This window comes from Oncorhynchus mykiss, chromosome 24 (genome assembly GCF_013265735.2).
Source record: "Oncorhynchus mykiss isolate Arlee chromosome 24, USDA_OmykA_1.1, whole genome shotgun sequence".
Lineage (NCBI taxonomy): Eukaryota > Metazoa > Chordata > Actinopteri > Salmoniformes > Salmonidae > Oncorhynchus > Oncorhynchus mykiss.
The window spans coordinates 16,249,326-16,277,308 of record NC_048588.1 but is presented as its reverse complement, the minus strand read 5'-3'; the positions used below and the strand labels follow the sequence as shown (position 1 = coordinate 16,277,308).

At 41.7% G+C, this 27,983-nt stretch overlaps 1 protein-coding gene across 2 annotated transcripts; it reads right to left on the bottom strand.

The window, feature by feature from the left end:
* Positions 1-12,554: 12,554 nt before the first annotated feature.
* Positions 12,555-27,227, bottom strand: LOC110503856 (geminin coiled-coil domain-containing protein 1). 2 transcript variants are annotated; one of them, XM_021582416.2, is made up of 5 exons: positions 26,859-27,226; positions 23,751-23,925; positions 22,911-22,999; positions 16,241-16,357; positions 12,555-14,735 (listed from the first exon to the last, which is right to left on the bottom strand). In XM_021582416.2, the coding sequence occupies exons 1-5, from the start codon at positions 26,859-26,861 to the stop codon at positions 13,839-13,841; spliced, it is 1,281 nt and encodes a 426-aa protein (XP_021438091.2). In that variant the 5' UTR covers positions 26,862-27,226; the 3' UTR covers positions 12,555-13,838. The 2 variants fall into 2 exon arrangements, with proteins under 2 accessions (XP_021438091.2, XP_021438092.2); XM_021582417.2 differs by lacking the exon at positions 16,241-16,357 and having other exon boundaries at positions 26,859-27,227.
* Between the last annotated feature and the right edge of the window lie 756 nt (positions 27,228-27,983).

The following is a 27,983-nucleotide window of genomic DNA, read 5'->3' as shown; positions in this document are numbered from 1 at the left end:
TGACTTTGATAATCATAAGAGGACAGACCTTCGACAAGATTCACTTCAAGACATGTGATTGTGTTATGGCAATAAACTTTTAAAAAGAGAAGTCCCCAATAACTACGCTCGTCATCACTACAATCACCATCATGTCTGTAGTTCTCTCTGTTTGCAGTGATGAATGTTTGTAGCATTAGGCTACCAAGCCTGCAATACTGTTTGTACTGGCTTCCTACCCAAACCACAGTGACCTATTTATTGCCTCACTCAACCAGCCGTGTTCTCATTCGCCAGTAAAGAATTGATTCATTCCAGAATCCAGACAAAAGCTGCAAACACAAATCTGCAAGGCCTATGAATACAGGGTACCTAATCCAGCTAGCAGGAAAACAAACTTGTTTGAATAACATTCAGCGCAGAGCTGGAGCAAATCGGCCTTCAGTATTGTAACCGTAAATGAGGCCACATATGTTCTTCAATATAGTTCTCTACTACAGCATAATGATTTGTCCAGATTTCTGTTCACAGGTTAGCTGTGATGTCAGTGAGCTAGAAAACAGCAGCCTATGAGATAACCATCAGTTATGAAAAACAAATATAACCAGAAAAACAGACCTATAGTAGGCCTAGCAGTTCTCATTTCAGCCTCATGCTAAATCATGATAAACGCTAAACTAGACACAAGAGAGACCACAGGGTACCAAGATCAATGGAACTGACTGTTGTTGTCATCCAACTATGACAACATTTGTTTCTAGTGAATACACCCCTGAAATAAACCTTTTGTCTGTCTCAGACTGTAGACTCCCAGTCATAAATAACACGTCATACCATTCCTACTTACTAACTGTATCAGGTAAGACCCAAGTGCAGACTGTGTTGAAGTAACAATGTTTATTGCAACAAAAGGGGCAGGAAAACGACAGGTCAAGGCAGGCAGGAGTCGATAATCCAGAGTAGCCAAGGTACAGGACGGCAGGCAGGCCCAGGGTCAGGTCGGGTTGAGGTCGGTAATCCAGAGTAGGGGCAAAGGCACAGGACGGCAGGCAGGCGGGCTCAGAGTCAGGACAGGCAAGAGTCAAAACCAGGAGTCCGAGAAAAGAGAGACTGGGGAAAAGCAAGTGTTGAGACAAACCGCTAGTTGACTTGAACAAACAAAACAAACTGGCACAGACAGACAGAAAACACAGGTATAAATAACCAGGGTATAAGTGTGGAAGATGGGCGACACCTGGATGGGGGTGGAGACAGGCACAAGGACAGGTGAAACAGATCAAGGCATGACAAACTGGGGACTTTGGCTGAGTTTCCTTTTGCGAGGGTGGAGACTTGACAAACCGGAACTCAACATTTCTAATGCGTATAGACCCAGAACTTCACGCAGCTGACCAAATTATGCAAGATTTTAGTTCTGGGTTAACCGCGATTACCGCTAAAATAACGTTTAAGGCTTAATCTGTGTCCGGGAAACCCGCCCTGAGTGTCTAATTCTAATTTATTGTTGAAGATTTGTTAGGTTATAATGTTAGGTTAAAATGTTCAATTCATTCTCTCATTTAAAAACATCTGCAATAGGCAAATTAGTATACGTGAGTCTAACTAACGTCAGTCAACGCCAGCGATGATGATATAGTTAGAGCAGCTAGCAAGGCTGTCAGCTAGATGAAAATTGACAACCTGATCCCCATCCTCAGAAACACTGGGAGCCACATTGAGTTTCAGCAGGGTAGGCCCACCTAATGACCCCTTTGCCTGCCCGATCCTTTGCCAGGAAACAATGGACTGACTGTGGGTTAGCCAGCCAAGCTTCCTGTCTCAGGGTCTGTCTGCCTTTCATACGCTTTACCAACCCAACCCAATCTGGTAGACATCTGTAGGGGACTTTACCTTGTCATTAAGGATAGACCACCCGCTCAGGCACCACCATGGCTAACGCTGGTAACTTTCCCTTAGCCCGAGAGGGGGTTATGTATCCCGTCTCTGGCTGTCCAGGAGGTGCGGCAGGGTAGCCTAGTGGTTAGAGCGTTGGACTAGTAACCGGAAGGTTGTGAGTTCAAACCCCCGAGCTGACAAGGTACAAATCTGTCGTTCTGCCCCTGAACAGGCAGTTAACCCACTGTTCCCAGGCCGTCATTGAAAATAAGAATTTGTTCTTAACTGACTTGCCTGGTTAAATAAAGGTAAAAAAAAAAAAATCTAGGTGGGTGGATCAGTGTGCGTATCTCTCCCAGGAGCTTCTGGTTATCTCTTGTTTTTTAGTATAGGGGAACAAAAAGCTTGTGGAAAGTGTGGAGAGACAGGTGCCGTAGTGAGCTTAGTTAACGTAGCATGATAGGTCACCCCTGTAACAGAGCTTTAAAGGTTGGCCTGGAGTGACCTAAGGTGGTAGAGCTATCTAAACCAATGCCTCCCGATCAAATATACTGCTGCAGCATGGGTTTGAATCCAGCCCACTGCTATTTCAGCACACTCACTGCTCTATCTTTCCTCTATATGTCATTTCAATCTGTAAAGGACGTCACACTGCTTTCTTAGCAAGTACCACTTCCTCCCAATTCGGCCAATACCTGGCGCGAACTTGGGACCTCTGGCTTGCTAGCACACGTGACCGCCCTCCTGAAGCGTCTTACTAGGAAGGAAAAACGCGAAAAGCTACCTATTCACTGACACAAGTTGGGACACTTCAGGCTAAGAAGTTTCACACATCCCCATGTGCTACATTCACCCCTCAAACTTACTCAACTCAGCGACCCCTGCATTGAGCTGTGCAGCTAGGGCTGTGGCGGTCATTACATTTTGTCAGCTGTTGATTGTCAAGCAAATAACTGCCGGTCTCTGCTGGACTTTTGGAACATCTACATTTTAAAGTCTAATAAATAAGGATATTTTCTCCAAACGGTTTGAGGTAGTGCACAGCTATTCTGTGTTGAGCGATTAACAAAGACACAGGTACTCCTACAGTATATGCTTAAATTATTGTTATTTATGTAACTTTAGTTGTGATACAAATGTTGGGCTATATGTTTTGATATTTAAGGCTGCATGATGCGACTAAAGATTAGAAAAAAGTAGCATGAAAGGCACGAGTTCTGCTTTGTTTTTTGCGCACGGTGTACACACTTCCTCAGTCTCTCATTCACAATTTCACAAGCACTTAATAATGCCTCAAATCTCCCGGCTGCATCCCCTTTGTGTGGCCCTAATCCCCCTAAAAATCCATGCCTTTTGCGGCCAGTGGCCTTTCTCCCTGCTGTATGCCAAAGCACCTCTCAATCACATGGCTTTCAGTCACGTGATCAGATCTTTCTCACATCCGGGACACAACTGTGCGCGTCCTTATCCAATTCCAATATTGAATCTATTGGAAGAACAGTCCACATTTACTTTTCGTCAGCCAACAAGATGAGTAGGCCTAACGAACAGTAAAAGCATGTCTATGTCCCATAGTACAAAAGTTGACCTATTCTGTTCTTTGCGAGAAATAAATATTCCAAACATAGTCCGGGACAGATGTGGGATAAGAGAGATCTCAAATGAATCCAACCTCTAGCATCAAAATACTGTTTTAAGCAATGAGCCTGATGCAGCAGATGAGAAAGTTTAGCTTAATATGTTGATAAACTATTAGGCTATTTCTTCATATTACAAGCGCAGCAATGTGCACACAGCAGTATTACCAGGAAAACACCATTACCAGGAAAACACCATTCTCAAAAGGGACCACAATGAGATTGTGCATGTAATGCTTTTATTATAAGATGTTAGGCGCTACACCCATTGTAAAGCGGATTAAAGCAGATTAATGGGCTTCATTTTAAGATGTTATTTGGCCACTTTAGTTGTGATATAAACCTTGTCAAAAGGTTACAGTTGAAGTCGGAAGTTTACATACAAAAAAATCAAAAGAAATCAGCCAAGACCTCAGAAAAAAAGATTGTAGACCTCCACAAGTCTGGTTCATCCTTGGGAGATATTCCAAACGCCTGAATGTACCATGTTCATCTGTACAAACAACAGTACGCAAGTATAAACACCATGGGACCGCTCAGCCATCATACCGTTCAGGAAGGAGACGTGTTCTGCCTACTAGAGATGAACGTACGAAATCCCAGAACAGCAGCAAAGGACCTTGTGAAGATGCTGGAGGAAACAGGTACAAAAGTATATAATGTATATCCACAGTAAAAGGAGTCCTATATCGACATAACCTGAAAGGCCGTGCAGCAAGGAAGAAGCAACTGCTCAAAAACTGCCATAAAAAAAGACAGACTACGGTTTGCAACTGCACATGGGGACAAAGATCATACTTTTTGGAGAAATGTCCTCTGGTCTGATGAAACCAAAATAGAACTGTTTGGCCATAATGACCATCGTTATGTTTGGAGGAAAAAGGAGTCTTGCAAGCCGAAGAACACCATCCCAACCATGAAGCACGGGGGTGGCAGCATCATGTTGTGTGGGTGCTTTGCTGCAGGAGGGACTGGTGCACTTCACAAAATAGATGGCATCATGAGGCAGGAAAATTATGTGGATTATGTGCAACATCTCAAGACGCCCGTCAGGAACCCACAAATGGGTTTTCTAAAATGGACAATGACCCCAAGCATACTTCCAAAGTTGTGGCAAAATGGCTTAAGGACAACAAAGTCAAGGTATTGGAGTGGCCATCATAAAGCCCTGACCTCAACCCTATAGAACATTTGTGGGCAGAACTGAAAAAGTGTGTGCGAGCAAGGAGGCCTACAAACCTGACTCAGTTACACCAGATCTGTCAGGAGGAATGAGCCAAAATTCACCCAACTTATTGTGGGAAGACTGAAATTTTTGCTGCTGTTCACAAATGCTCTCCATCCAACCTCACTGAGCTCGAGCTGTTTTGCAAGGAGGAATGGGAAAAAATGTCAGTCTCTCGATGTGCAAAACTGATAGAGACATACCCCAAGCGACTTACAGCTGTAATCGCAGGCAAAAGGTGGCGCTACAAAGTATTAACTTAAGGGGGCTGAATAATTTTGCACGACCCAAATTTTTCAGTTTTTGATTTGTTAAAAAAGTTTGAAATATCCAATAAATGTCTTTCCACTTCATGATTGTGTCCCACTTGTTGTTGATTCTTCACAAAAAAATACAGTTTTATATCTTTATGTTTGAAGCCTGAAATGTGGCAAAAGGTCGCAAAGTTCAAGGGGGCCGAATACTTTCGCAAGGCACTGTGTATATATATATATATATATATATATATATATGTACACACTTTTTAAAATTCATACATATACACACTTTTTTAATATACTGTGGCAAATTGCGGGGAGAAGTGAGGGGAGTGGTAATTGAGGAGAGATATCTTCCACGTTGCTGGCTCCACCCCCAAGCCTTATATGGACTTCCTGCTCCAACGAGGCAAGACTGTCCTTCGTTAAGCCAAGGAATGCTTGGCAATAAAAGAGGAGGCAGCCTGCCCAGACTGGGGGAGAACCAAGAGTGGTATGAAAAGTAGCGGTGTGACTTTGTGACCTGGACTGTCAGAGTATCCTATTTGTGTACCGGATTGGCTGAGGACCTGAGTGTGAGGAGTACCACTGGAAAATGGAATGGACAATGAGAACGGCTTGTGGACTGTGAGGTGCATTTCCCCCTCTTCCCCAGTGTACCAAAACCCCTAATAAACTTTCCATTTGCAGTCTATTTGTGCTACTGGTGCCTGTTTTGTTATTGAACTTGGTGACGTGGAAACCCCACACCCTTAAGCCTGCTACAATACCTTTATTTCCCCCCCGCAAACCCTACCACCCCTCCTCCAATTAGAGTAACCTAATAAACAATAACACTTAGGCTTCTACTTTCAGTTTATACATATTATACACACTTTACAAACAATCCATTTTATAATGGTTTTATTTTGTTTCTTTTTAGTCCTTCCTCTATTTATGATGTCCATCCAGTTTGATTTCTATTTGTAACTGTGCTATTTCACAATATCTGAACCTATATACATTTTACAGACCGTGTATGTTTTACATTGGTTACCTTGTTATTAGTCCCACCCTTCAGCTCCATTCAACCCCTCCCATCTATCTCTCAACATCATCCATTTTGGATTTCGATTTGCCATATATTTTTCAACTGTGCTGTGATGCTTCACAGAATTCCTGAACCTTTTATTTTTTCATAGCTTCTTGTTAATTAAAGAAACATTTTTGCTAAAATAATTATATTATTGATCAATTGATAAGGACTTTTCAAATCACTCGGTATTGCTATCTGCAGCGTTAGTTCTAGGTACATGTTGCAATCTTCAGCCATTCCTGGACCTGTGACCAAAAACGAGTTACATATGGACAGTACAAAAATAAATGATCTAATGACTCTGCCTCCTCGCAGAAAACTCTGCAGAGCTGGGAGGATTGTATCCCCCATATATATATAACATTCTATTGGTTGCAATAATTTTGTATAATATTTTAAATAGAAAAATTCTAGGTTTTGAATCCAGCGTCGTTTTGCGTGTCAATTCATAAACCGTGTGCCATGGAATCGGTACATCGAAAATCTCTTCCCAACTATTTTGCAATTCATATGGCACAGCTGTCATCTTTTTGGTCCTTAAAGGAAATTTAAATATTTTTGGTCTTTAATGCAGGGTCGACAGACAAGTTCCTTACTTTCTCCCCCTTCCACTTGCCTCTATCATTTTTGTGGAAACGCTGCAATTAGTTGGTTGTAATTTTGGGTAGAGCAGACATTTCCATATGTCTGTGTTAGCTGTATGTCCTATTTATGATACCATTTACAACAATGGTACCTCTTTCAAAATGTTATTGAAAAATAAGTTTTATCAATGAGTATATTTGAGTTTAACCACAATATTTGTTGTATTTGCTCTGTCTTTTCAGGTGGATTACACTGAAATTGCAACCAACTTTCTAAGGCTTGTTTAAAAAATAACGATATTTTGGAAATTATTTTGTTTTCAAATAACTGAAAGTGAGCAGTTGTAATCTGAATAAAGGGCATAAAGCCATTCTTGAACATGGGGTGAGACATTCTTACTAATTTACTAGAGAACCATTTCAGATTTAAGTATAACTTTTATATGACTGATGCCTTTAGTGTGAGGTCTAATGCTTTAATATTTAATCATTTCTGCCTTCCGAATTCATATTCATTATATAAATAGGCCCTTTTACTTTTGTCTGGCTTGCCATTCCTAATAAAATTGAGTATTTTTGGTTCATATAATTTAAAAAGCAGGTCACTAGGTGTAGGCAAAACCTGGAAATGACTAGAGTTACTCAGGGTGATTTTTCCACAAATAGACAGGTATTTTCCTTTCCAAGGTAGCAAGATCTTATCTATTTTTGCTAACTTTCTATAAAAATGTATTGTAGTGAGATCATTTCTTTCTTTCGGGACATGTATACCGAGTATGTCCACATCCCCGTCAGACTATTTTATTGGTAAACTACACGGTAATGTAAAAGTTTTTTAGTGATCCAATAAATAAGATATTGTGCATTTATCATCATTTGGTTTTCATCCAGAGAGGTTAGCAAAAGTATCTAGATCCTCTAAGAGGCTGTGGAGGGATTCTAATTTTGGATTTAAAAGAAAACCTGACTCATCAGCGTACAATGACCCCTTAGTTTTTAAGCCACGGATTTCTAATCCCTTAATATTATTGTTGGGTCTAATTTCAACAGCTAACATTTCAATGGCAATAATAAATAGATATGCCGATAGTGGACATCCTTGTTTTACTCCTCTAGATAGTTTAAAACTTTCTGAGATGTAGCCATTATTTACTATTTTACACCTAGGGTTATTAGGGCCACTCTGGCAGCGCCGGGCGACTCTGGCAGCGCTGGACAGGCGGGCGACTCTGGCAGCGCAGCGCCGGACGACCCTGGCAGCGCCGGACAGGCGGGCGACTCTGGCAGCTCCAGACGACTCTGGCAGCGCCGGACAGGCGGGCGACTCTGGCAGCGCAGCGCCGGACGACTCTGGCAGCGCCTGAGTGAAGGGCGACTCTGGCAGCGCCGAACTGGCGGGAGACTCTGGCAGGAGGAACTCTCTAACTACACATTCAGGAACTTCTTCTTTCGCTTGGATACCTGTAAGTGCCAGATTCTCTCTCATGGATTTAGTCAGTATGTCAAGTAAGGCTTCTCTCAGAACAATGTTCATTTAAGTTCATTAACTTCGGTTTCAATCTTATTGACTGAACCTTTAGCTTGTTTGTGTCTTTCTCCAATGTCGCAGCTTTTTCGTCACTCATCTTGACGCTTGCCTTCAAATCTTTTATATCCTTACTGACTAGTTCAAGTATGCCCAGTTTGTCATTTATTGATATTAAAAGATCGGTTTCAACCTTTACCATTCTCAGTGGTGAAAATATTAAATCATCTGTGTCTGTAGAAGTCATGTTTTCATTTTGAAATAGGTTCCAGTCTTACTCTCCGTCATGTTTGGGTGTTGCTTGTTTTCGTAATATTTGTCGATACATTTCTCTAGTCTTCTGATTTGTTTTGTTATCCAGATTGAAAGTTATTACCCACCAGATTGTGTAGTGCTAATATTTAGTCTAACTTACCGATATTGAATATTACGTTTTTATCTTGAGGTGGTCTACATAGCTGAGTTCAGTCCGCCATCTTGGTTTTCCACAAACTGTTGCCACAAAGTTGGAAGCACAGAATCAGAGCATAGAGGTTGGTAATGTTCTCTAGTTGCGCCGTGATTGGCTCAGTGTTCTGTCACTCATGGGAACACTACATCACCGCAAAATCTACAGGGAGAGCTCAAATCTCAAGCCCCTTGGGTGCTGCCATAGAGTTACATTAGAAGTGCCCATCCAAGAAGGCTCAAGGTCATTGGCCACAGATAAAATGACATTAAATCACATATCTACAGTAGCTTTGATTGGACTGATCATGTCAACATCATACTTTCAAAATCTTAGCTAGCAAGCTAGCAGTCATCATCATGAATCAAGTCGACAATCTACTGGTAAAGAGAAATTATGAAGAGAAATGATAGATAAAACGTATCGTGCTCATCAGCAATTGGACATAAACATTACACAACAAGTTGGAAATCGCAAATTCTACAATGAGTGGTTTGGAAGGAATCAGTGGCTAACTACAAGCATTGCAAAGCAATCACTAGCCTGCTATTCAGTGGAGTGGATGTGTGGTCCATGTCTGGGTTTAAGGGTCTCGCTTAAAATGATAAACATTCAACATTGGCCATGCTGTCATTCCAACATGACTTCTGCTGCTTTCAAAGCAACTGGAAACTTGGAACTGGGAAATCTCAGAATTCAGAGAGACAACCAGGAACTCTGAAAAAAACAGCTCCAACTGGGAAAATACATTTAGAACAGTCATCCAACTTGCAATTCCAAGTCGGGAACTCTGGCCTCTTTTTAGAGCTCCAACCTGAAGATCAATAACATCATGATTCATCCTTGTTTTTTCCCAGTTGTCTTGAAAGCAGCTTAAATCCAAAGAATGCCAGACTTTTATGACAAAGTTTGATGAGAACATTTGCCCAAGAAGGACTGGGCACAGCACAAGGTGAGTCCAAAAATGTCTTGTATGCTGCTGCACAAATAATGTAATATGTCAGGGAGATATGTATACTGTAGCTAGTAATAGTAAGTGGATGTTGTGTCATAAGCTGTTAGTAGCCCATGTGCCTCACCCTAATAATTTGGTCCCTTTTCCCCTCATAATTTAGCCTACTGTTCTGACTCGGTGGTGCACATGTAGCCTATAGCCTGTTTTGGAGAAATTTCATGGTCTAATAGTGTAAGAACTTTCATTGCTTATATGCCTCCTTTATTTATCTTACGACTCTGACTTGGTGTACAGGAAGAATACTGTAAGAACGGCCCATGTTCTGAATTTTGTCGCTGTAAATTTCAAAAGTGCTGAACAGATAGTTATTATGACTACGTTCGTCCTAGCTCTCTCATTAATGTCTTAATCTAAATTACAGATTGCCTCTTATCTGCTCGTCGTCCCCTTATGCCATAGTTTGTACATCTCAATTGTCAGTAAAAAAATAATTTGTTCAAGCAAGTCAGCCATGTCAGCTATGTTTTTTAAAAGGCAGTAAATGAGTGAACTGTTTTGCTGCCAGACAAGACTTCGCTGATAGCCAGGTGTGGAGTGGCGACCCTCGCCGCTGACCCCAGACTGGGGACCCTTAGAGCGGGCCCCGAATAGGAGGGAGACTCCGGCGGTGCCGCCCTCCTGTCCGGCGCTGCCAGAGCCGCCCTCCTGTCCGGCGCCGCCGGAGTCTCCCTCCTATTCGGGGCCCGCTGTAAGGGTCCCCAGTCCGGGGTCAGCGGCGAGGGTCGCCACTCCAGAGGCGCCACAGAAGTGGGCCAAGACTAAGGTGGAGTGGGGTCTGAGGGGGGGGGGGGGGGGGGGGGTACTGTCACGTCCTGACCTTAGTTCCTTTTTTAGGTCTCTATGTTGGGTTGGTCAAAGCGTGAGTTGGGGTGGGCATTCTGTTTTGTTCTATGTTTTGTATTTCTGTGTTTGGCCTGGTATGGTCCCAGTCAGAGGCAGCTGTCATTTGTTGTCTCTGATTGAGAACCTTACTTAGGTAGCCTGTTCCCACCTGGTATTTGTGGGTAGTTGTTTCCTGTTTCCTGTCTTTGTTTTGTCCCCTGATAGGACTGTTTCAATTTTCGTTGTTTCACTTTGGTTATTTTGTATTCAGTGTTCAGTTATGTTTCATTAAAATGGACACTTACCACGCTGCGTTTTGGTCCGATCTTTCCTACTCCTCATCAGATGAAGAAGATCGTTACATCAATACTGGGTGCATTGGCTAATTCATTGAAAACTTAGTCTTTGGCTTGCTTGTATAGAGCGGGTACTACCTGTTTGCTGAAATGGGTGCAAGAGTGAAATTCGTAACGTGGCTCGAGCACTTTCATGAGGTGCTGAAACCCCCTATTCTCGACCACAACCCCCTATTCTCGACCACACATGAGTGCCTATCCACAGCTATAAACCAAAGACTGTAAAAAATATAAACACAGCCTACCTATCGCTATTGTCATTTATTTTCAAGGGCTGCTTGAATGCAGAGAAGAGCAGAGAAGAGCCCAGTATAGAGTATAGAGTATAGTTGTTTCATTACATTCAGTCTTGCTCCGGTATACTGGGAGTGATGTCAGCGTAAATGTGTCAACATATTTGAGGTAGTGGCAGCTGCATAGGCTATTCTCATTGAGCGAAGCAACATACTGTTGAGTTTTATCCGCAACTCTGGCCATTGTGGTTGTAATCTACTGGGAAGCCAAAAAGTTTATCAAACTAGAGATTTAAACGATGATGGAGGACCCTCCAATTCTGGTTTATTGACCCCACCACTCACCATTGTACAGAACTAGTTCCCGGATGAGCCTCACAAAAGGGCCGTTTTAAAAGCTTAACTTCTTGTTAATCCAGCCGCTTTGTCAGATTTCAAAAAGGCTTTACGGCGAAAGCACACCATGCGATTATCTGAGGACAGCGCCCCACCCACAAAAGCATTACATACATTTTCCAACCAAGCAGAGGCGTCACAAAAGTCAGAAATAGAGATAAAATAATTCACTTACCATTGAAGATCTTCATCTGGTTGCAATCACAAGGATCCCAGCTACATAACAAATGGTCCTTTTGTTCGATAAAGTCCTTCTTTATATCCCAAAAAAGTCAGTTTCATTGGCACGCTAGTCTCAGTAATCCACCGGTTTCCCTCGTTCAAAATGCATACAAATGAATCCCATAAATTACCAATAAACTTCTCCATAAAATATCAAACAACGATCCTAATCCATCCTCAGGTACCCTAATATGTAAATAAACGATCAAATTTAAGACGGAGAATACTGGAGACCATTACCGGAGATAAATAACGAAGTACGCGCTCTCACCGGAACTCGCAACAAACACTACAGCCAAAATGGGAGCCACTATCTAAAACTACAAATTCTAGCTCATTCTTCAAAAAACAAGCCTGAAACTCTTTCTAAAGACGGTTGACATCTAGTGGAAGCCCTAGGAATTGCAATCTGGGAGGTATTCCTTTTATATTCCCATTGACAGCCATAGTAATCAAGGGTGAGCTGGGAAGACATTTCTGGATGGATTGCCTGCCATATCAGTTCTGTTATACTCACAGACATTATCTTAACAGTTATGGAAACTTTAGAGTGTTTTTTATCCAACACTACCAATTATATGCATATCCTAGCTTCTGGGCCTGAGCAACAGGCAGTTTACTTTGGGCACCGCATTCATCCAAACCTCCAAATACTGCCCCCTAGCCCGAAGAAGTTAATTAACATAAACCCATTTAGCATCTACTGGCATCCACACATAACCTACAAGCCACTGATGCAGACCTTTGGAACATCTACAGTTTAAAAAGTCTAATAAATCCATGTAATGTAGCCTACACCTTCACCAAATCACAGTTCCTCCTCTCTCCGCTGAGAAAAGGGGACACAGTCTTCCAGCTTGTTAGCAGTTGATGTTATTCTTCAATAACACAGACCCCAAAGCAAATCAGGGTGAGAAAATAGATTTATTTGAGAAGGACAAATCATAGATGTTATGCATTAGAAGTAGACGTTCAGTCTTCCCTGTCCTCAGTTTTTCTCCACAGAACAAAGAAACAGGATGCCACTTATAACCCCCCACCCTAGCCTGGGGTTGACCAATCAGAAGTCCTTGCAGTACAACTGGGCCAATGGTCAAATAACAAGTATCCTGTTCTAGACTCAATGTACAAACCAATGAAAACATGGGACACGTAGCTCTGAGTTCAGGACTGACATTACACAGATTCTAAACAGCTGTTGAACTGAAAACCAACTATTTCCATTGAGAATTCCCTATTGATCATTCATTCTAGTCCTCTCGTCCTCTGCGTTGTGTATTTATCTTCCAAATATTCTTATAAGCTGATGGCAAAACATAAGTCACACAGTATTATTTCTGCCTCATGCATCAATGCATGTTGTTACTCCTATGACAAAAAAAGAAAAAAGAAAGTGAAATATTCCACGATATTAAAAAAGACAAGCCAAAAATAATAAAAACATAAGTTCATTGAAACACTTTGCTATACTCATTCATTCCAGCTGCAGTGCTGGTTGTAGCGTGAGTGGAAGTAGGGACAACACACATTTTATGGCTTATAAAAAGTATAAGTGTTGACGGTGCTGAATAACAACTTAAACATGAACTTACTCATTAAAAAAAGTTGCTCTATGCTGTATTTGTTGAGTCTCTCTCTAATCATGGTTTTAATAGTGTTGAAATATCACATTATCAAAATAGTTTTGAAATATCACATTATCAACTTTGCTGTGCGTTCAAAGAAATTGTGCAGACACTGATCTGAGTGATCTGATTGGCCAGCGGTAGGCCTAATAGGTGCACTTGATTTGTTATCTGGACCTGCTGGGTAGGCGGAGTTCTACCTTCAGACACATTAAATGTTTCAACATGGGAACACTTTGCATTCCTGGCACTAGGGCTGCTGAATCAAGTCAAGATCGGTTGGTTTGATTGAGCTCTGGTTGGATGACAGGCTCTGTTTCTGGTCTGTAGAAGGGGGGTAGGATAATAGCTAGGGTCACACATTTTTCCTATCCAATTGACCTGACCATGAAAAACTCTGGTCCCTATACAGGAACACAGGAAGTTCTTACCGTCATCACTGCTATCATCATTGACACTCAAAGTAGGGTTAACATGTTTTTGCTATCCAACTACTTAGGGTCTGCATTTTGCATAGCTAATTGTAGAGCTTGTGTTTGTACGTACGTAGGGCATAAATGAGGCTTACGGGCCTTGTTTGGGGACCCAGGTAAAGTTCCAGCCTCCCTGGGTGTTCTTGTGGACGAAGGCCTGTCCCTGAGGAAAGCTGTGTGTCTTGAGTCTGACGCTGCTGGAAGGGTTTAGGGACACGCTGAAGGCCAGCTCTGTCTGGCTACGTGGGGTAGACAATGGGGTATTCATCACGTCACCCCCTATGGGATTGGAGAGGCTATGGCAGTGCAGGCTGGGAGTGTGGTGCAGCCCGGGACTCCTGTCTTGAGACAGTTTGGGTGAGGTGGCTAAGATGGGCCTGAATGACTGTATTGGATCAGGTGGCGAGAGAGTGTTAAACGATTGGGGCAGTGGGGGTGCATAAGGGGTAACATGGAAATTGGGGGGGACTTCTATGCTAGGGCTGTATAGGACAGACAGCACAGTTCCAGTGAAGTCAGAGCCTGAGTCTGTAGAGAGACTGTAGTCACTGTTGGTGTTAAAGCAGTAATCATTGGAATGTCCTATACTGGCACCATTGCACAGGCCATCAGCATTTGAGTCATAAGCTGTATTTTTGTGATCGGTTGTTTGGCAGTAGTCACCAGAGGTGTCTGTGACAGAGCTGCATTTGGTGAGGGAGCTAATGGAGCAGTTGAAGCTGTATTCAGTGGATGATGTATCGATGGTGTCCTCGTCCTTCAGGCCCAAGGTCTGCAAGATCCACAGGTCCACAGAATCGATACAGGCTAGCTCCTCTTTGGGACAAAACTCCAGGGACAAGTTCCGGCAGGTCCGTTTCACCTGAGAACCAAGGAGCAGCTGACTGGCACTGAGGTTCCGGAATTCTCCAACACCATGCAGATTCTGGATTTCAGAATTACGCTTCCGGTTCCTCCTCCCATCGCCACTCTGAGCAGAGAGAAGGCTCTATGGAAAAGGAGGAAGAAGTGAAAGAGACGGTTTGAGAGAAACTACACCTCTGTAAAGTGGGAATATGAAGTAAATGCACCATCATGTTGCAGGTAATATTCCCCCCAAAAATGTTGGGCACTGACCAAACTTCAGGTCTACTGAGCACAAACTTGAATGTTGTGAACACTGAGGCTGTACCTGCTTTAAGTTACAGTTAATAGTGGCCTACCTACTAAAACAATGGAGAAAATGCATCCCATAACATTTGAACATGGAAATAGCTGTTCTATAATTCAGCCTACAGTAGCAGCCAATGTGTTGTGTTCAATGTAGGCCTACGTTCCATGAGACTTTTGAAAAAACATGCAGGACTTCACATAAACCTGTTTATCCACTTGTCCTTCAGACAAGGAGGTGACTGAAAATGTGGTTGTGTTGTTTGATGCAAGAAACCACTTTACAAAATGAAATGCATTATTATTCCCATGCCATTATTTAAGAGAATCAGACAAATTATGCTACCCTCTGCCTATTGGCTACTTAGCTTATTGAAGCCTGTCTCAAAATACACCACTGTCCCTTTAAAAACAAAAAAGCTCTTTACCTGACTTTTCAAATAAGTCTAGAAATGTACACGTTTTGTGCTCTTGTAGGAAGCAATCACTCCCCTATTGCTGACTACAAATTATCTATAACTGGGCTAATAACTCACTAACTAGCAAAGGGTATGAACAAAATGTGCACACGTGGCTACATGCTACTCTCACTTTGATCTCAAAACAAGCGCATCCACTCAAGACCACTCATGCTTTAAACAGTCCAGTTCAGAGTAAATGGCACAGATCCATATATGGTAATGGTTTAATTGCATTTATAAACTTGGTGGGTCAAGCCCTGAATGCTGATTGGCTGACAGCCGTGGTATATCAGACTGTATACCATGGGTATGACAAAACATGTATTTCTACTACTCTAATTATCTTGGTAACCAGTATAAAATAGCAATATTTGCTCGGGGGTTTGTGGTATATTGCCAATATACCACGGCTAAGAGCTGTGTCTAGGCACTCCGCATTGCGTTGTGCATAGGAACCGTCCTTAGCTGTGGTATATTAACCATATACCACACCCCCTCAAGCCTAATTGCTTAAATAAGTCTACTGCAGTTCTGATTGGTTATGCCGAACCGGTCTGTGTAGAGCATGTCAACACTAATATTGTGTTGATTTGATCACAATTGCCACAGTAAATGGAAACGTTGACAGTGTTAACTAACAAAAAATCAATCTCGTGCCTCTCTCTCCATGGGCTGATACTGCATTTCTTCTACCCCGCAGTCCAAGGGGAGCGGCGTGGCGGTCTCGGGTCTGCTGCGCGCCAGGGGGACACGCGCAGTTTAGAGTGAACATTGGTTGCAGGCTTTCCAAAGGGCAACCTTATTTACTATGCTATGTTTAGAGATGAACCTTTAGAGAAACTCAGATGAAATTAATCAACCAATTCATCCATGAAGTAATTACCTTCGTTTTTTCCTCCAAGGCTTTTACACATGAGGAGTTTAAGAATTCCTTTAAATTGTTATTTTCCTCTTGCAGTCTTGCCAGTTCTTCCTCTCTTTGTATCAATGTGTCTTGAAGCTTAGGAAAATTAAGGAAGAAAATAGTAAATATCAACAATACAAATGATATCTTCATTATTTTATTTACTCATTATATATATATATATATATATATATATATATATATATATATACACACATACAGTGCCTTGCGAAAGTATTCGGCCCCCTTGAACTTTGCGACCTTTTGCCACATTTCAGGCTTCAAACAAAGATATAAAACTGTATTTTTTTGTGAAGAATCAACAACAAGTGGGACACAATCATGAAGTGGAACGACATTTATTGGATATTTCAAACTTTTTTAACAAATCAAAAACTGAAAAATTGGGCGTGCAAAATTATTCAGCCCCCTTAAGTTAATACTTTGTAGCGCCACCTTTTGCTGTGATTACAGCTGTAAGTCGCTTGGGGTATGTCTCTATCAGTTTTGCACATCGAGAGACTGACATTTTTTTCCCATTCCTCCTTGCAAAACAGCTCGAGCTCAGTGAGGTTGGATGGAGAGCATTTGTGAACAGCAGTTTTCAGTTCTTTCCACAGATTCTCGATTGGATTCAGGTCTGGACTTTGACTTGGTCATTCTAACACCTGGATATGTTTATTTTTGAACCATTCCATTGTAGATTTTGCTTTATGTTTTGGATCATTGTCTTGTTGGAAGACAAATCTCTGTCCCAGTCTCAGGTCTTTTGCAGACTCCATCAGGTTTTCTTCCAGAATGGTCCTGTATTTGGCTCCATCCATCTTCCCATCAATTTTAACCATCTTCCCTGTCCCTGCTGAAGAAAAGCAGGCCCAAACCATGATGCTGCCACCACCATGTTTGACAGTGGGGATGGTGTGTTCAGCTGTGTTGCTTTTACGCCAAACATAACGTTTTGCATTGTTGTCAAAAAGTTCAATGTTGGTTTCATCTGACCAGAGCACCTTCTTCCACATGTTTGGTGTGTCTCCCAGGTGGCTTGTGGCAAACTTTAAACGACACTTTTTATGGATATCTTTAAGAAATGGCTTTCTTCTTGCCACTCTTCCATAAAGGCCAGATTTGTGCAATATACGACTGATTGTTGTCCTATGGACAGAGTCTCCCACCTCAGCTGTAGATCTCTGCAGTTCATCCAGAGTGATCATGGGCCTCTTGGCTGCATCTCTGATCAGTCTTCTCCTTGTATGAGCTGAAAGTTTAGAGGGACGGCCAGGTCTTGGTAGATTTGCAGTGGTCTGATACTCCTTCCATTTCAATATTATCGCTTGCACAGTGCTCCTTGGGATGTTTAAAGCTTGGGAAATATTTTTGTATCCAAATCCGGCTTTAAACTTCTTCACAACAGTATCTCGGACCTGCCTGGTGTGTTCCTTGTTCTTCATGATGCTCTCTGCGCTTTTAACGGACCTCTGAGACTATCACAGTGCAGGTGCATTTATACGGAGACTTGATTACACACAGGTGGATTGTATTTATCATCATTAGTCATTTAGGTCAACATTGGATCATTCAGAGATCCTCACTGAACTTCTGGAGAGAGTTTGCTGCACTGAAAGTAAAGGGGCTGAATAATTTTGCACGCCCAATTTTTCAGTTTTTGATTTGTTAAAAAAGTTAGAAATATCCAATAAATGTCGTTCCACTTCATGATTGTGTCCCACTTGTTGTTGATTCTTCACAAAAAAATACAGTTTTATATCTTTATGTTTGAAGCCTGAAATGTGGCAAAAGGTAGCAAAGTTCAAGGGGGCCGAATACTTTCGCAAGGCACTGTGTGTGTATATATATATATATATATATATATATATATATATATATATATATATATATATATACACACACGTTCAAAAGTTTGGGGTCACTTTGAAATGTCCTTGTTTTTGAAAGAAAAGCACATTTTTTGTCAATTAAAACATAAAATTGATCAGAAACAGTGTAGACATTGTTAATGTTGTAATTGACTATTGTAGCTGGAAACGGCAGATTTTCAATGGAATATCTGCATAGGCGTACAGAGGCTCATTATCAGCAACCATCACTCCTGTGTTCCAATGGCACGTTGTGTTAGCTAATCCAAGTTCATCATTTTAAAAGGCTAATTAATCATTATAAAACCCATTTGCAATTATGTTAGCACAGCTGAAAACTGTGGTACTGATTAAAGCAATTGAAGCAATGATACTGGACTTCTTTAGACTAGTTGACTATCTGGAGCATCAGCATTTGTGGGTTTGATTACAGGCTCAAAATGGCCAGAAACAAAGAACTTTCTTCTGAAACTCGTCAGTCTATTCTTGTTCTGAGAAATGAAGGCTATTCTATGCGAGAAATTGCCAAGAAACTGAAGATCTCGCACAACTCTGTGTACTACTCCCTTCACAGAACAGCGCAAACTGGCTCTAACCAGAATAGAAAGAGTGGGAGGCCCCGGTACCAACTGAGCAAGAGGACAAGTACATTAGAGTGTCTAGTTTGAGAAACAGACACCTCACAAGTCCTCAACTGGCAGCTTCATGAAATAGTACACGCAAAACACCAGTCTCAACGGCAACAATGAAGAAGTGACTCCGGGACAGTGTCACCAACAAAGCACCATCACACCATAACACTTCCTCCTCCATGCTTTACGGTGGGAAATACACATACAGATATCATCTGTTCACCAACACCGCATCTCACAAAGACACAGCTGTTGGAATAAAAAAATCTCCAATTTGGACTCCAGACCAAAGGACATATTTCCACTTGTCCATTGCTCGTGTTTCTTGGCAAAAGTAAGTCTCTTCTTCCTATTGGTGTCCTTTAGTAGTGGTTTCTTTCCAACAATTCAACCATGAAGGCCTAATTCACGCAGTCTCCTCTGAACAGTTGATGTTGAGATGTGTCTGTTACTTGAACTCTGTGAAGCATTTATTTGGGCTGCAATCTGAGGTGCAGTTAACTCTAATACACGTATCATCTGCAACAGAAGTAACTCTGGGTCTTCCTGTCCTGTGGCAGTCCTCATGAGAGCCAGTTTCATCATAGAGCTTGATGTTGCAACTGCACTTGAAGAAACTTTCAAAGTACTTCAAATTTTCCGTATTGACTGACCTTCATGTCTTAAAGTAATGATGGCATTTCTCTTTGCTTATTTGAGCTGTTTTTGCCATAATGTGGACTTGGCTTTTTACCAAATAGGGCTATCTTCTGAATACCACCCCTACCTTGTCATAACAACTGATTGGCTCAAACGCATTCAGAAAATAAATTCCACAAAATAACTTTTAACAAGGCACACCTGTTAATTGAAATGCATTCCAGGTGACTACCTCATGAAGCTGGTTGAGAGAATTCCAAGTGTGTGCAAATCTGTCATCAAGGCAAAGGGTGGCTACTTTGAAGAATTGCAAATATAATTTGATTTGTTTAGTAAACACTTTTTTGGTTACTACATGAATCCATATGTGTTATTTCATAGTTTTGATGTTTCACTATTATTCTACAATGTAGAAAATAGTAAAAACCAAGAAAACCCCTGGAATGAGTAGGTGTGTCCAAACTTTTGACAAGTACCGTAAGTATTCAGACACTTTGCTATGAGACTCGAAATTGAGATCAGGTGCATCCTGTTTCCATTTATCATCCTCGAGAGTCCACCTGTGGTAAATTCAATTGATTCAACATGATTTGGAAAGACATACACCTGTCTGTACAAGGTCTCACAATTCACAGTGCATGACAGAGCAAAAACCAAGCAAAAACCAAACCACTACTAAAGGAAATAAAGGTGAAATAAAAATAAAAGAGGCCTAAGGAATTGTCCGTAGAGCTCCAAAACAGGATTGTGTTGAGGCACAGATCTGGGGAAGGGTACAAAAAATGTCTGCAGCATTGAATGTAACCAAGAACACTGTGGACTTCATCATTCTTAAATAGAAGAAGTTTGGAACCACCAAGACTCTTCCTACAGTCGTGGCCAAACGTTTTGAGAATGACACAAATATTAATTTCCACAAAGTTTGCTGCTTCAATGTCTTTAGATATTTTTGTCAGATGTTACTATGGAATACTGAAGTATAATTACAAGCATTTCATAAGTCTCAAAGGCTTTTATTGACAATTACATGAAGTTGATGCAAAGAGTCAATATTTGCAGTGTTGACCCTTCTTTTTCAAGACCTCTGCAATCCGCCCTGGCATGCTGTCAATTAACTTCTGGGCCACATCCTGACTGATGGCAGCCCATTCTTGCATAATCAATGCTTGGAGTTTGTCAGAATTCGTGAGTTTTTGTTTGTCCACCCGCCTTTTGGGGATTGACCACAAATTCTCAAATGGGATTAAGGTCTGGGGAGTTTCCTGGCCATGGACCCAAAATATCGATGTTTTGTTCCCCGAGCCACTTATTTATCACTTTTGCCTTATGGCAAGGTGCTCCATCATGCTGGAAAAGGCATTGTTCGTCACCAAACTGTTCCTGGATGGTTGGGAGAAGTTACTCTCGGAGGATGTGTTGGTACCATTCTTCATTCATGGCTGTGTTCTTAGGCAAAATTGTGAGTGAGCCCTTGGCTGAGAAGTAAACCCACACATGAATGGTCTCAGGATGGTTTACTGTTGGCATGACACAGGACTGATGGTAGCACTCACCTTGTCTTCTCCAGACAGGCTTTTTTCCGGATGCCCCAAACAATCGGAAAGGGGATTCATCAGAGAAAATGACTTTACCCCAATCCTCAACAGTACAATGCCTGTACCTTTTGCAGAATATCAGTCTGTCCCTGAATTTTTCCCTGGAGAGAAATGGCTTCTTTGCTGCCCTTCTTGACACCAGGCCATCCTCCAAAATTCTTCACCTCACTTTGCGTGCCGATGCACACCTGCCTGCTGCCATTCCTGAGCAAGCTCTGTACTGGTGGTGCTCCGATCCCGTAGCCAAATCAACTTTAGGAGACGGTCCTGGCACTTGCTGGACTTTCTTGGGCGCCCTGAAGCCTTCTTCACAACAATTGAACCTCTCTCCTTGAAGTTCTTGATGACCCGATAAATGGTTGATTTAGGGGCAATCTTACTGGCAGCAATATCCTTGCCTGTGAAGCCCTTTTTGTGCAAAGCAATGGTGACGGCACGTGTTTCCTTGCAGGTAAACCATGGTTGACAGAGGAAGAACAACGATTCCAAGCACCACCCTCCTTTTGAAGCTTCCAGTCTGTTATTCAAACTCAATCAGCATGAAAGAGTGGTCTCCAGTCTTGTCCTCGTCAACAATCACACCTGTGTCAACAATCACACCTGTGATGTGACAGGTGTGACATGATGTCAGCTGGTTCTTTTGTGGCAGGGCTGAAATGCAGTGGAAATGTTTTTTGGGGGATTCGGTTCATTTGCATGGCAAAGAGGGACTTTGCAATTAATTGCAATTCATCTGATCACTCTTCATAACATTCTGGAGTATATGTAAATTGCCATCGTACAAACTGAGGCAGCAGACTTTGTGAAAATTAATATTTGTGTCATTCTCAAAACTTTTGGCCACAACTGTAGACCTGGCCAAACTGAACAATCGGGGAAGAAGGGCCTTGGTCAGGGAGGTGACAAAGAACCGGATGGTCACTGACAGAGCTCCAAAGTTCCTCTGTGGAGATGGGAGAACCTTCCAGAAGGACAACCATCACCAATCAGGCCTTTATGGTAGAGTGGCCAGACGGAAGCCACTACTCAGTAAAAGTCACATGACAGCCTGCTTGTAGTTTGCCAAAAGGCACATAAAGGTCTCCCAGACCATGAGAAACAAAATACTCTGGTCTAATTAAACCATGATTGAACTCTTTGGCCTGAATGACTAGCGTCACATCTGGAGGAAAACTGGCACCATCCCTACGGTGAAGCATGGTGGTGGCAGCATCATGCTGTGGGGATGTTTTTCAGCAGCAAGGACTGGGAGACTATTCAGGATTGAGGGCAAGATGAATTGAGCAAAGCACAGAGATAGATCCTTGATGAAAACCTGCTCCATAGAACCTTCCAACGACCCTAAATACACAGCCAAGACAACGCAGGAGTGGCTTTGGGACAAGACTCTGAATGTCCTTGAGTGGCCCAGCCAGAGCCCGGACTTTAACCTGAACGAACATCTCTGGAGATTCCTGAAAATAGCTATGCAGCTCCCCATTCAACCTGACAGACCTTGATAGGATCTGCAGAGAATAATGGGAGAAACTCCCCAAATACAGGTGTACCAAGCTTGTAGCGTCATACCCAAGAAGACTCAAAGCTGTAATAACTGCCAAAGGTGCTTCAACAAAGTATAGAGTAAAGGGTCTGAATACGTATATAAATGTAATATTCAGTTCTGAAAAACAGTTTTTGCTTTGTCATTATGGGGTATTGTATGTAGATTGATGAGGAAAAAAAATACAATTTAATCAATCAACATTTCTACAAAATGTAGAAAAAGTAAAGGGGTCTGAATACTTTCCGAATGCACCATAACAGGGTTAAGTGCCTGGTAAGGGGCTTGACTGCCTTGAAAAGACCCAACGGCAGGTAGCACATGAGATTTTGATGAAAGAACCCCTCAATTTTTTTGGTGTGTAAATACCTGCTTGTTTCTCTGCAAATGTGGCGACAGGTGGTCATTCCAGTTGGGGTCAGGTGGAGAGGTCCCACAGTCCAAGCGGGAGAGGAGTTCTAGGTGAGAGAGGAGACAGAGACATAACCCTAAATATCAAAAACATATGACCAATAACTGCAAATTGCGGTAAAGGCTTTTGATATATTTGCTGACTAAACTCAACCACATGATGTACATTACATCCATGGAGTTGAGTGGAGACTAGAGTTAGTGGAGTTAATCTCCAACTACTTAGAGTCGCTGTGTGTCCTCTGTAGCTGCATGCCTTTCTGTTAGCTGAAATCCATACTTTTTAATAAAACGTTAATCAAATACAACAACTGATGTTGTTGCTCTAAATGGCAACTAAGTGTGAATGCGCCAATTGAATCTCAACGAGCAAACAGTCGGTGGTTGTATTTGATAAACGATTTACTAAAAAGTATGGATTTCAGCAAAGAAAGAAACTCTCTCAGCTACAGTGGACCAACATAGGTACACGGTAAGGGTTTACGAATTTAAAAGTATCGATTGCACAGCGACTCGAAATAGTCAGAGATTCACTTCACAAACTTTAGTCTTGACTCAACTCCATGGATGTGATGCACATCAGCAAGAGATATAGGCCTGCATGAGTAAAACGTGTGTACACTATAAAGAAAAGAAAGAAAGGAAACAGTCAGAAGACTTAGGACAGGCCGTTCGATCAATCATATTCTGTGACATCCAAATGCGGCTAATTCCAGTGATAAACGTGCTAGCCCAGCGGAGTCTCACGCTGAACATAGCATATCGCTGCTAAGTAAAAATGTATTTCAAACAATTTACCCCGCTGTGTCGACTCCTGCTGGCAGGCTGTGTTGTCCGGGGAACCAGCAGCCCAAAAGGAGGCCAGAGTCACCGTAGAAACATCAACACTGTCTGCTAACGTTGGGGCGGGGTAAGGGCAGTCGTAGAGTTGGCCCCCTACGAAGCTCAGATCTTGGCAAGTCTGGGCAGTGCGCTGTAAAACAAATAGGCACGAGGGATAGCTCGTCAATAAAGTCATAGCTTATCAATTAAAGGCCTTAAAGTAGATAGCCTAAAGTAGACCATATTTGTTCAGTCAAACTTTCAAAAATGTCATATTGGAAGTATATCATTGCATATTATAACATGTTCATGATCATCAATTGTGACAATAATTGATCACCTAATGCAGATAGATGTAATGAATTGTGATCTGTCTGTCCCTCTTGTATGGAACTATCACAAATTGGCTTCAAGGAACCTTAGATGCAACATCCTTATTTGATGTGAATTCCAGTTAGATCGAATAAATTCAACAACCAGATGTGTTTAAAATATAACTAAATAAGTAGATTGCCTCAAGCTATCTGCAATTTCCCATGTCGTAATATGAAATGCGTAGAAGGTTCCTCGACAGTTGTAGCGATCAGCATCATCTACCTGTTTCGTCCGACTTATCCAAACTGTGCAAATTCCTGATCCCTTGGCACGTTCACAAAATCTCAGCACTTCAGTCAACAGTGTAGGCTATGTTTTATAAAACTTTGAATCAAACTTAAATACAGTGCATTCGGAAAGTGTTCAGACCCCTTGACTTTTTCCACATTTTGTTATGTTACAGCCTTATTCTAAAATATATATTTTTTAAATTCTCTCCTCATCAATCTACAGACCATACCCCATAATAACAACAAAGTAAAAACAGGTTTTTAGAAATGTGTGTGTGTGTGTATATATATATATATATGGTCCCACAATTGACAGTGCTTGTCAGAGCAAAAAAAAAAAAATGTATATATAGATATTATATAGACACATTATATATACATAAGTATTCAGACCCTTTTCTCAGTACTTTTTTGAAGCTCCTTCTGGCAGCAATTACAGCCTTGAGTCTTTTTAGGTATGACGCTACAAGTGTGGCACACCTGTATTTGGGGGGTTCCTCCCATTTTTCTCTGCAGATCCTATCAAGGTCTGTCAGGTTGGATGGGGAGCGTCACTGCACAGCTATTTTCAGGTCTCACAAGAGATGTTTAATCGAGTTCAAGTACGGGCTCTGGCTGGGCCACTCTATGATATTTAGAGACTTGTCCCAAAGCCACTCCTGCGTTGTCTTGGCTGTGTGCTTAGGGTCGTTGTCCTGTTGGAAGGTGAACCTTCGCCCCAGTCTGAAGTCCTGAGTACTCTGGAGCAGGTGCTCATCTTTCCCTCGATCCTGATCGGTCCCCCAGTCCCTGCCGCTGAAAAACATCCCCACAGCATGATGCTGCCACCACCATAACGTCACCGTTGGGATGGTGCCAGATTTCCTCCAGACGTGATGCTTGGCATTCAGGCCAATCATGGTTTCATCAGACCAGATAATCTTCTTTCTCATGGTCAGAAAGTCCTTTAGGTGCCTTTTGGAAAACTCCAAGCAGCCTGTGACGTGCCTTTTACTGAAGAGTGGCTTCCCTCTGGCAACCACCAGGAATGCCTGATTGGTGGAGTACTGCAGAGATGGGTGTCCTTCTGGAAGGTTCTCCCATCTCCAGAGTGACCATATATTCCAAATTCTTCCATTGAACAATGATGGAGGCCACTGTGTTCTTGGGGACCTTCAATGCTGCAGCCATTTTTTGGTACCCTTCTCCAGATTTGTCCCTCGACACAATCCTGTCTTAGAGCTCTACTAACAATTCCTTAGACCCCATGGCTTGATTTTTGCTCTGACATGCACTGTCAACTGTGGGACCCTATATAGAAAGGTGTGTCCCTTTCCAAATCATGTCGAATTAATAGAATTTACCACAGGTGGACTCCAATTGAGTTGTAGAAACATCTCAAGGATGACCAATGGAAACAGGATGCACCTGAGCTCAATTTTGAGTCATTGCAAAGGGTCTGAATACTTATGTAAATAAGGAATTTCAGTTTTTTATTTTAAATAAATGTGCAAACATTTCTAAAAACCTGTTTTCGCTTTGTCATTATGGGGTATTGTGTGTAGATTGTTGACGGAAAACATTAATTTAATCAATTTTAGAATAAGGCTGTAACGTAACAAAATCTGGAAAAAGGGAAGGGGTCTGAATATTTTCCGAATGCACAGTACATATTTTTTTAAGTAAAACTAGTCAAACGTTTGGACACATCTACTCATTCAAGGGTTTTCTTTAAATTGTACTATTTTCTATATTGTAGAATAATAGTGAAGACATCAAAACCATGAAATTACACATATGCCTGGAGTGTACAAAGCTGTGATCCATGCAAAAGGTGGCTACTTTGAAGAATTGTAAATATAAAATATATTTTGATTTGTTTAACACATTTTTGGTTACTACATGATTCCATATTTGTTATTGCATAGTGTTGATGTCTTCACTATAATTCTACAATGTAGAAATTAGTACAAATAAAGAAAAACCCTGGAATGAGTAGGTGTGTCCAAACTTTTGACTGGTGTACTGTATACTTCCACAGAATAATACTGTGAAATTGTGAAAACAATGATAATGCACTTTTGAAAAAAGACTGTTTGAAAAGACTGCCTGAAATTTCAGCCTGTTTTTGTGGGATGACATCACCAGGCAGTAAACTGGTTAATGGACCAATAAGAAAGAGAGTTCCAAACCTCTCTGCTGATAACAGCTAGTTTTCGGTTTTCCCCTCTCCACCCAGACCACTCCCAGACAGTCCTAGCAAAAATCTTCCTTGAGAAATTGCTCTTTGCCAAGAAGCCATTTTTGTTTCTTTTTGATAATTTTAATTGAAAAATAATCGCTGTAAGGTACTTCATTTTCACCCAGATATTATTTGATATTGAGATAAATACAGCTGTATTGGACCTTTAACTCAAGAAAAAGTTTATTTTATTAGGAAAATGGACAACAAGACATTCATAAATGTTTAAGTGTCAAATGATGTGACCAGGACACTCACCATGGATCCGGTAGGGTTATACGGAGTAGATTGTGTGGGGATGCTCCGGCAATGCCCCGAACCCGTAAAGAGAGCTGCTGCGTAGATTGGGGGTCGGTGAGTATGTAGGCTACAATAATCTTAATTGTGTAGTAGCAGTGACGCCTGAGCCCTATATCCCCTCCAAGCCATACAATTTGATGATCTAAAGCTGTTAAACTTGTGACGTGTTGTATTGGACCGTTGGAGTCATTGTGCCGCCTGTTTCATTAAATCAGAATAAATCAAGTTAAGTTATGCACGTCACTTAATGCAGTCGCATACACCAATACTTATTCTATTTCGCAAGGTGTGAGTATATAGCCGTATCATCAAGTAATTCTGCGAAGGAGGAGATATGATGGTGAGATAAAAATCCTCAGAGCGCACCTGTGCGCAGGAAACTGTCTATTGGATGGCACAGAGTTAATGTTTAAACCAAGAAGAGATAGTTAAGAGACATGAGGAATTAATTTAACCAAATGTGTGTCATGGGTAGACATGCATATACCCACACTTCCACTCAGCTTGCAGTTAAATGAAAGGTACCTTTGAGTGACACATTAACATGGTCTTGTATGAGAGATGAGGTGAGCGTGAGAGAGGGGGGGAGAGGGTGGGGGTGTACTGTATTAATTGTAATTATGCTGGTGGTGTATTTTCTGAATGATTTCTAGCTAAATATGTGCACTCGATCAATGGAACAGTATAAAGTTCGCTACGTAATTGTTTATAATTTTTTCACCTCTCAAATGAAGGAAAGTCCTGCGCCCTTTGGGGGGCTCGACCAGGGGTTTAATTGGTCCAGGTCCCACCTATGATCCAAATGAGAGCCAGGTGGAGCTGACACCCGGTACCTTTGGTTAGTTGAATTATCAAATTAAAAATGGTTGTCCACATGCAATTTTGCACAGCCAACAACACGTAACAGCAAAGTCAGACAATTCCACAGTAGAACGAATGGTATACCTATTAAATTGTTCAGCCTGTCGCATTCTATGCGAGAAAACAACATTCCTCTCAAGGCTCATTGAAATTGCAAGTGCCGCACACGGAGAGAAATGTACATGCCCAGTCATTGTACAATGTTCTTAATGTAGTCGTGGG

Excerpts from the sequence above, each read along its gene's own strand:
- LOC110503856 (XM_021582416.2), bottom strand. Across the intron at positions 23,000-23,750 it reads GCAGGAGTCGACACAGCGGG|AACTCCTCTCCCGCTTGGAC; the intron begins GTAAATTGTTTG and ends TCTCTCACCTAG. Across the intron at positions 14,736-16,240 it reads CCTTGGAGGAAAAAACGAAG|AGCCTTCTCTCTGCTCAGAG; the intron begins GTAATTACTTCA and ends CCTTTTCCATAG.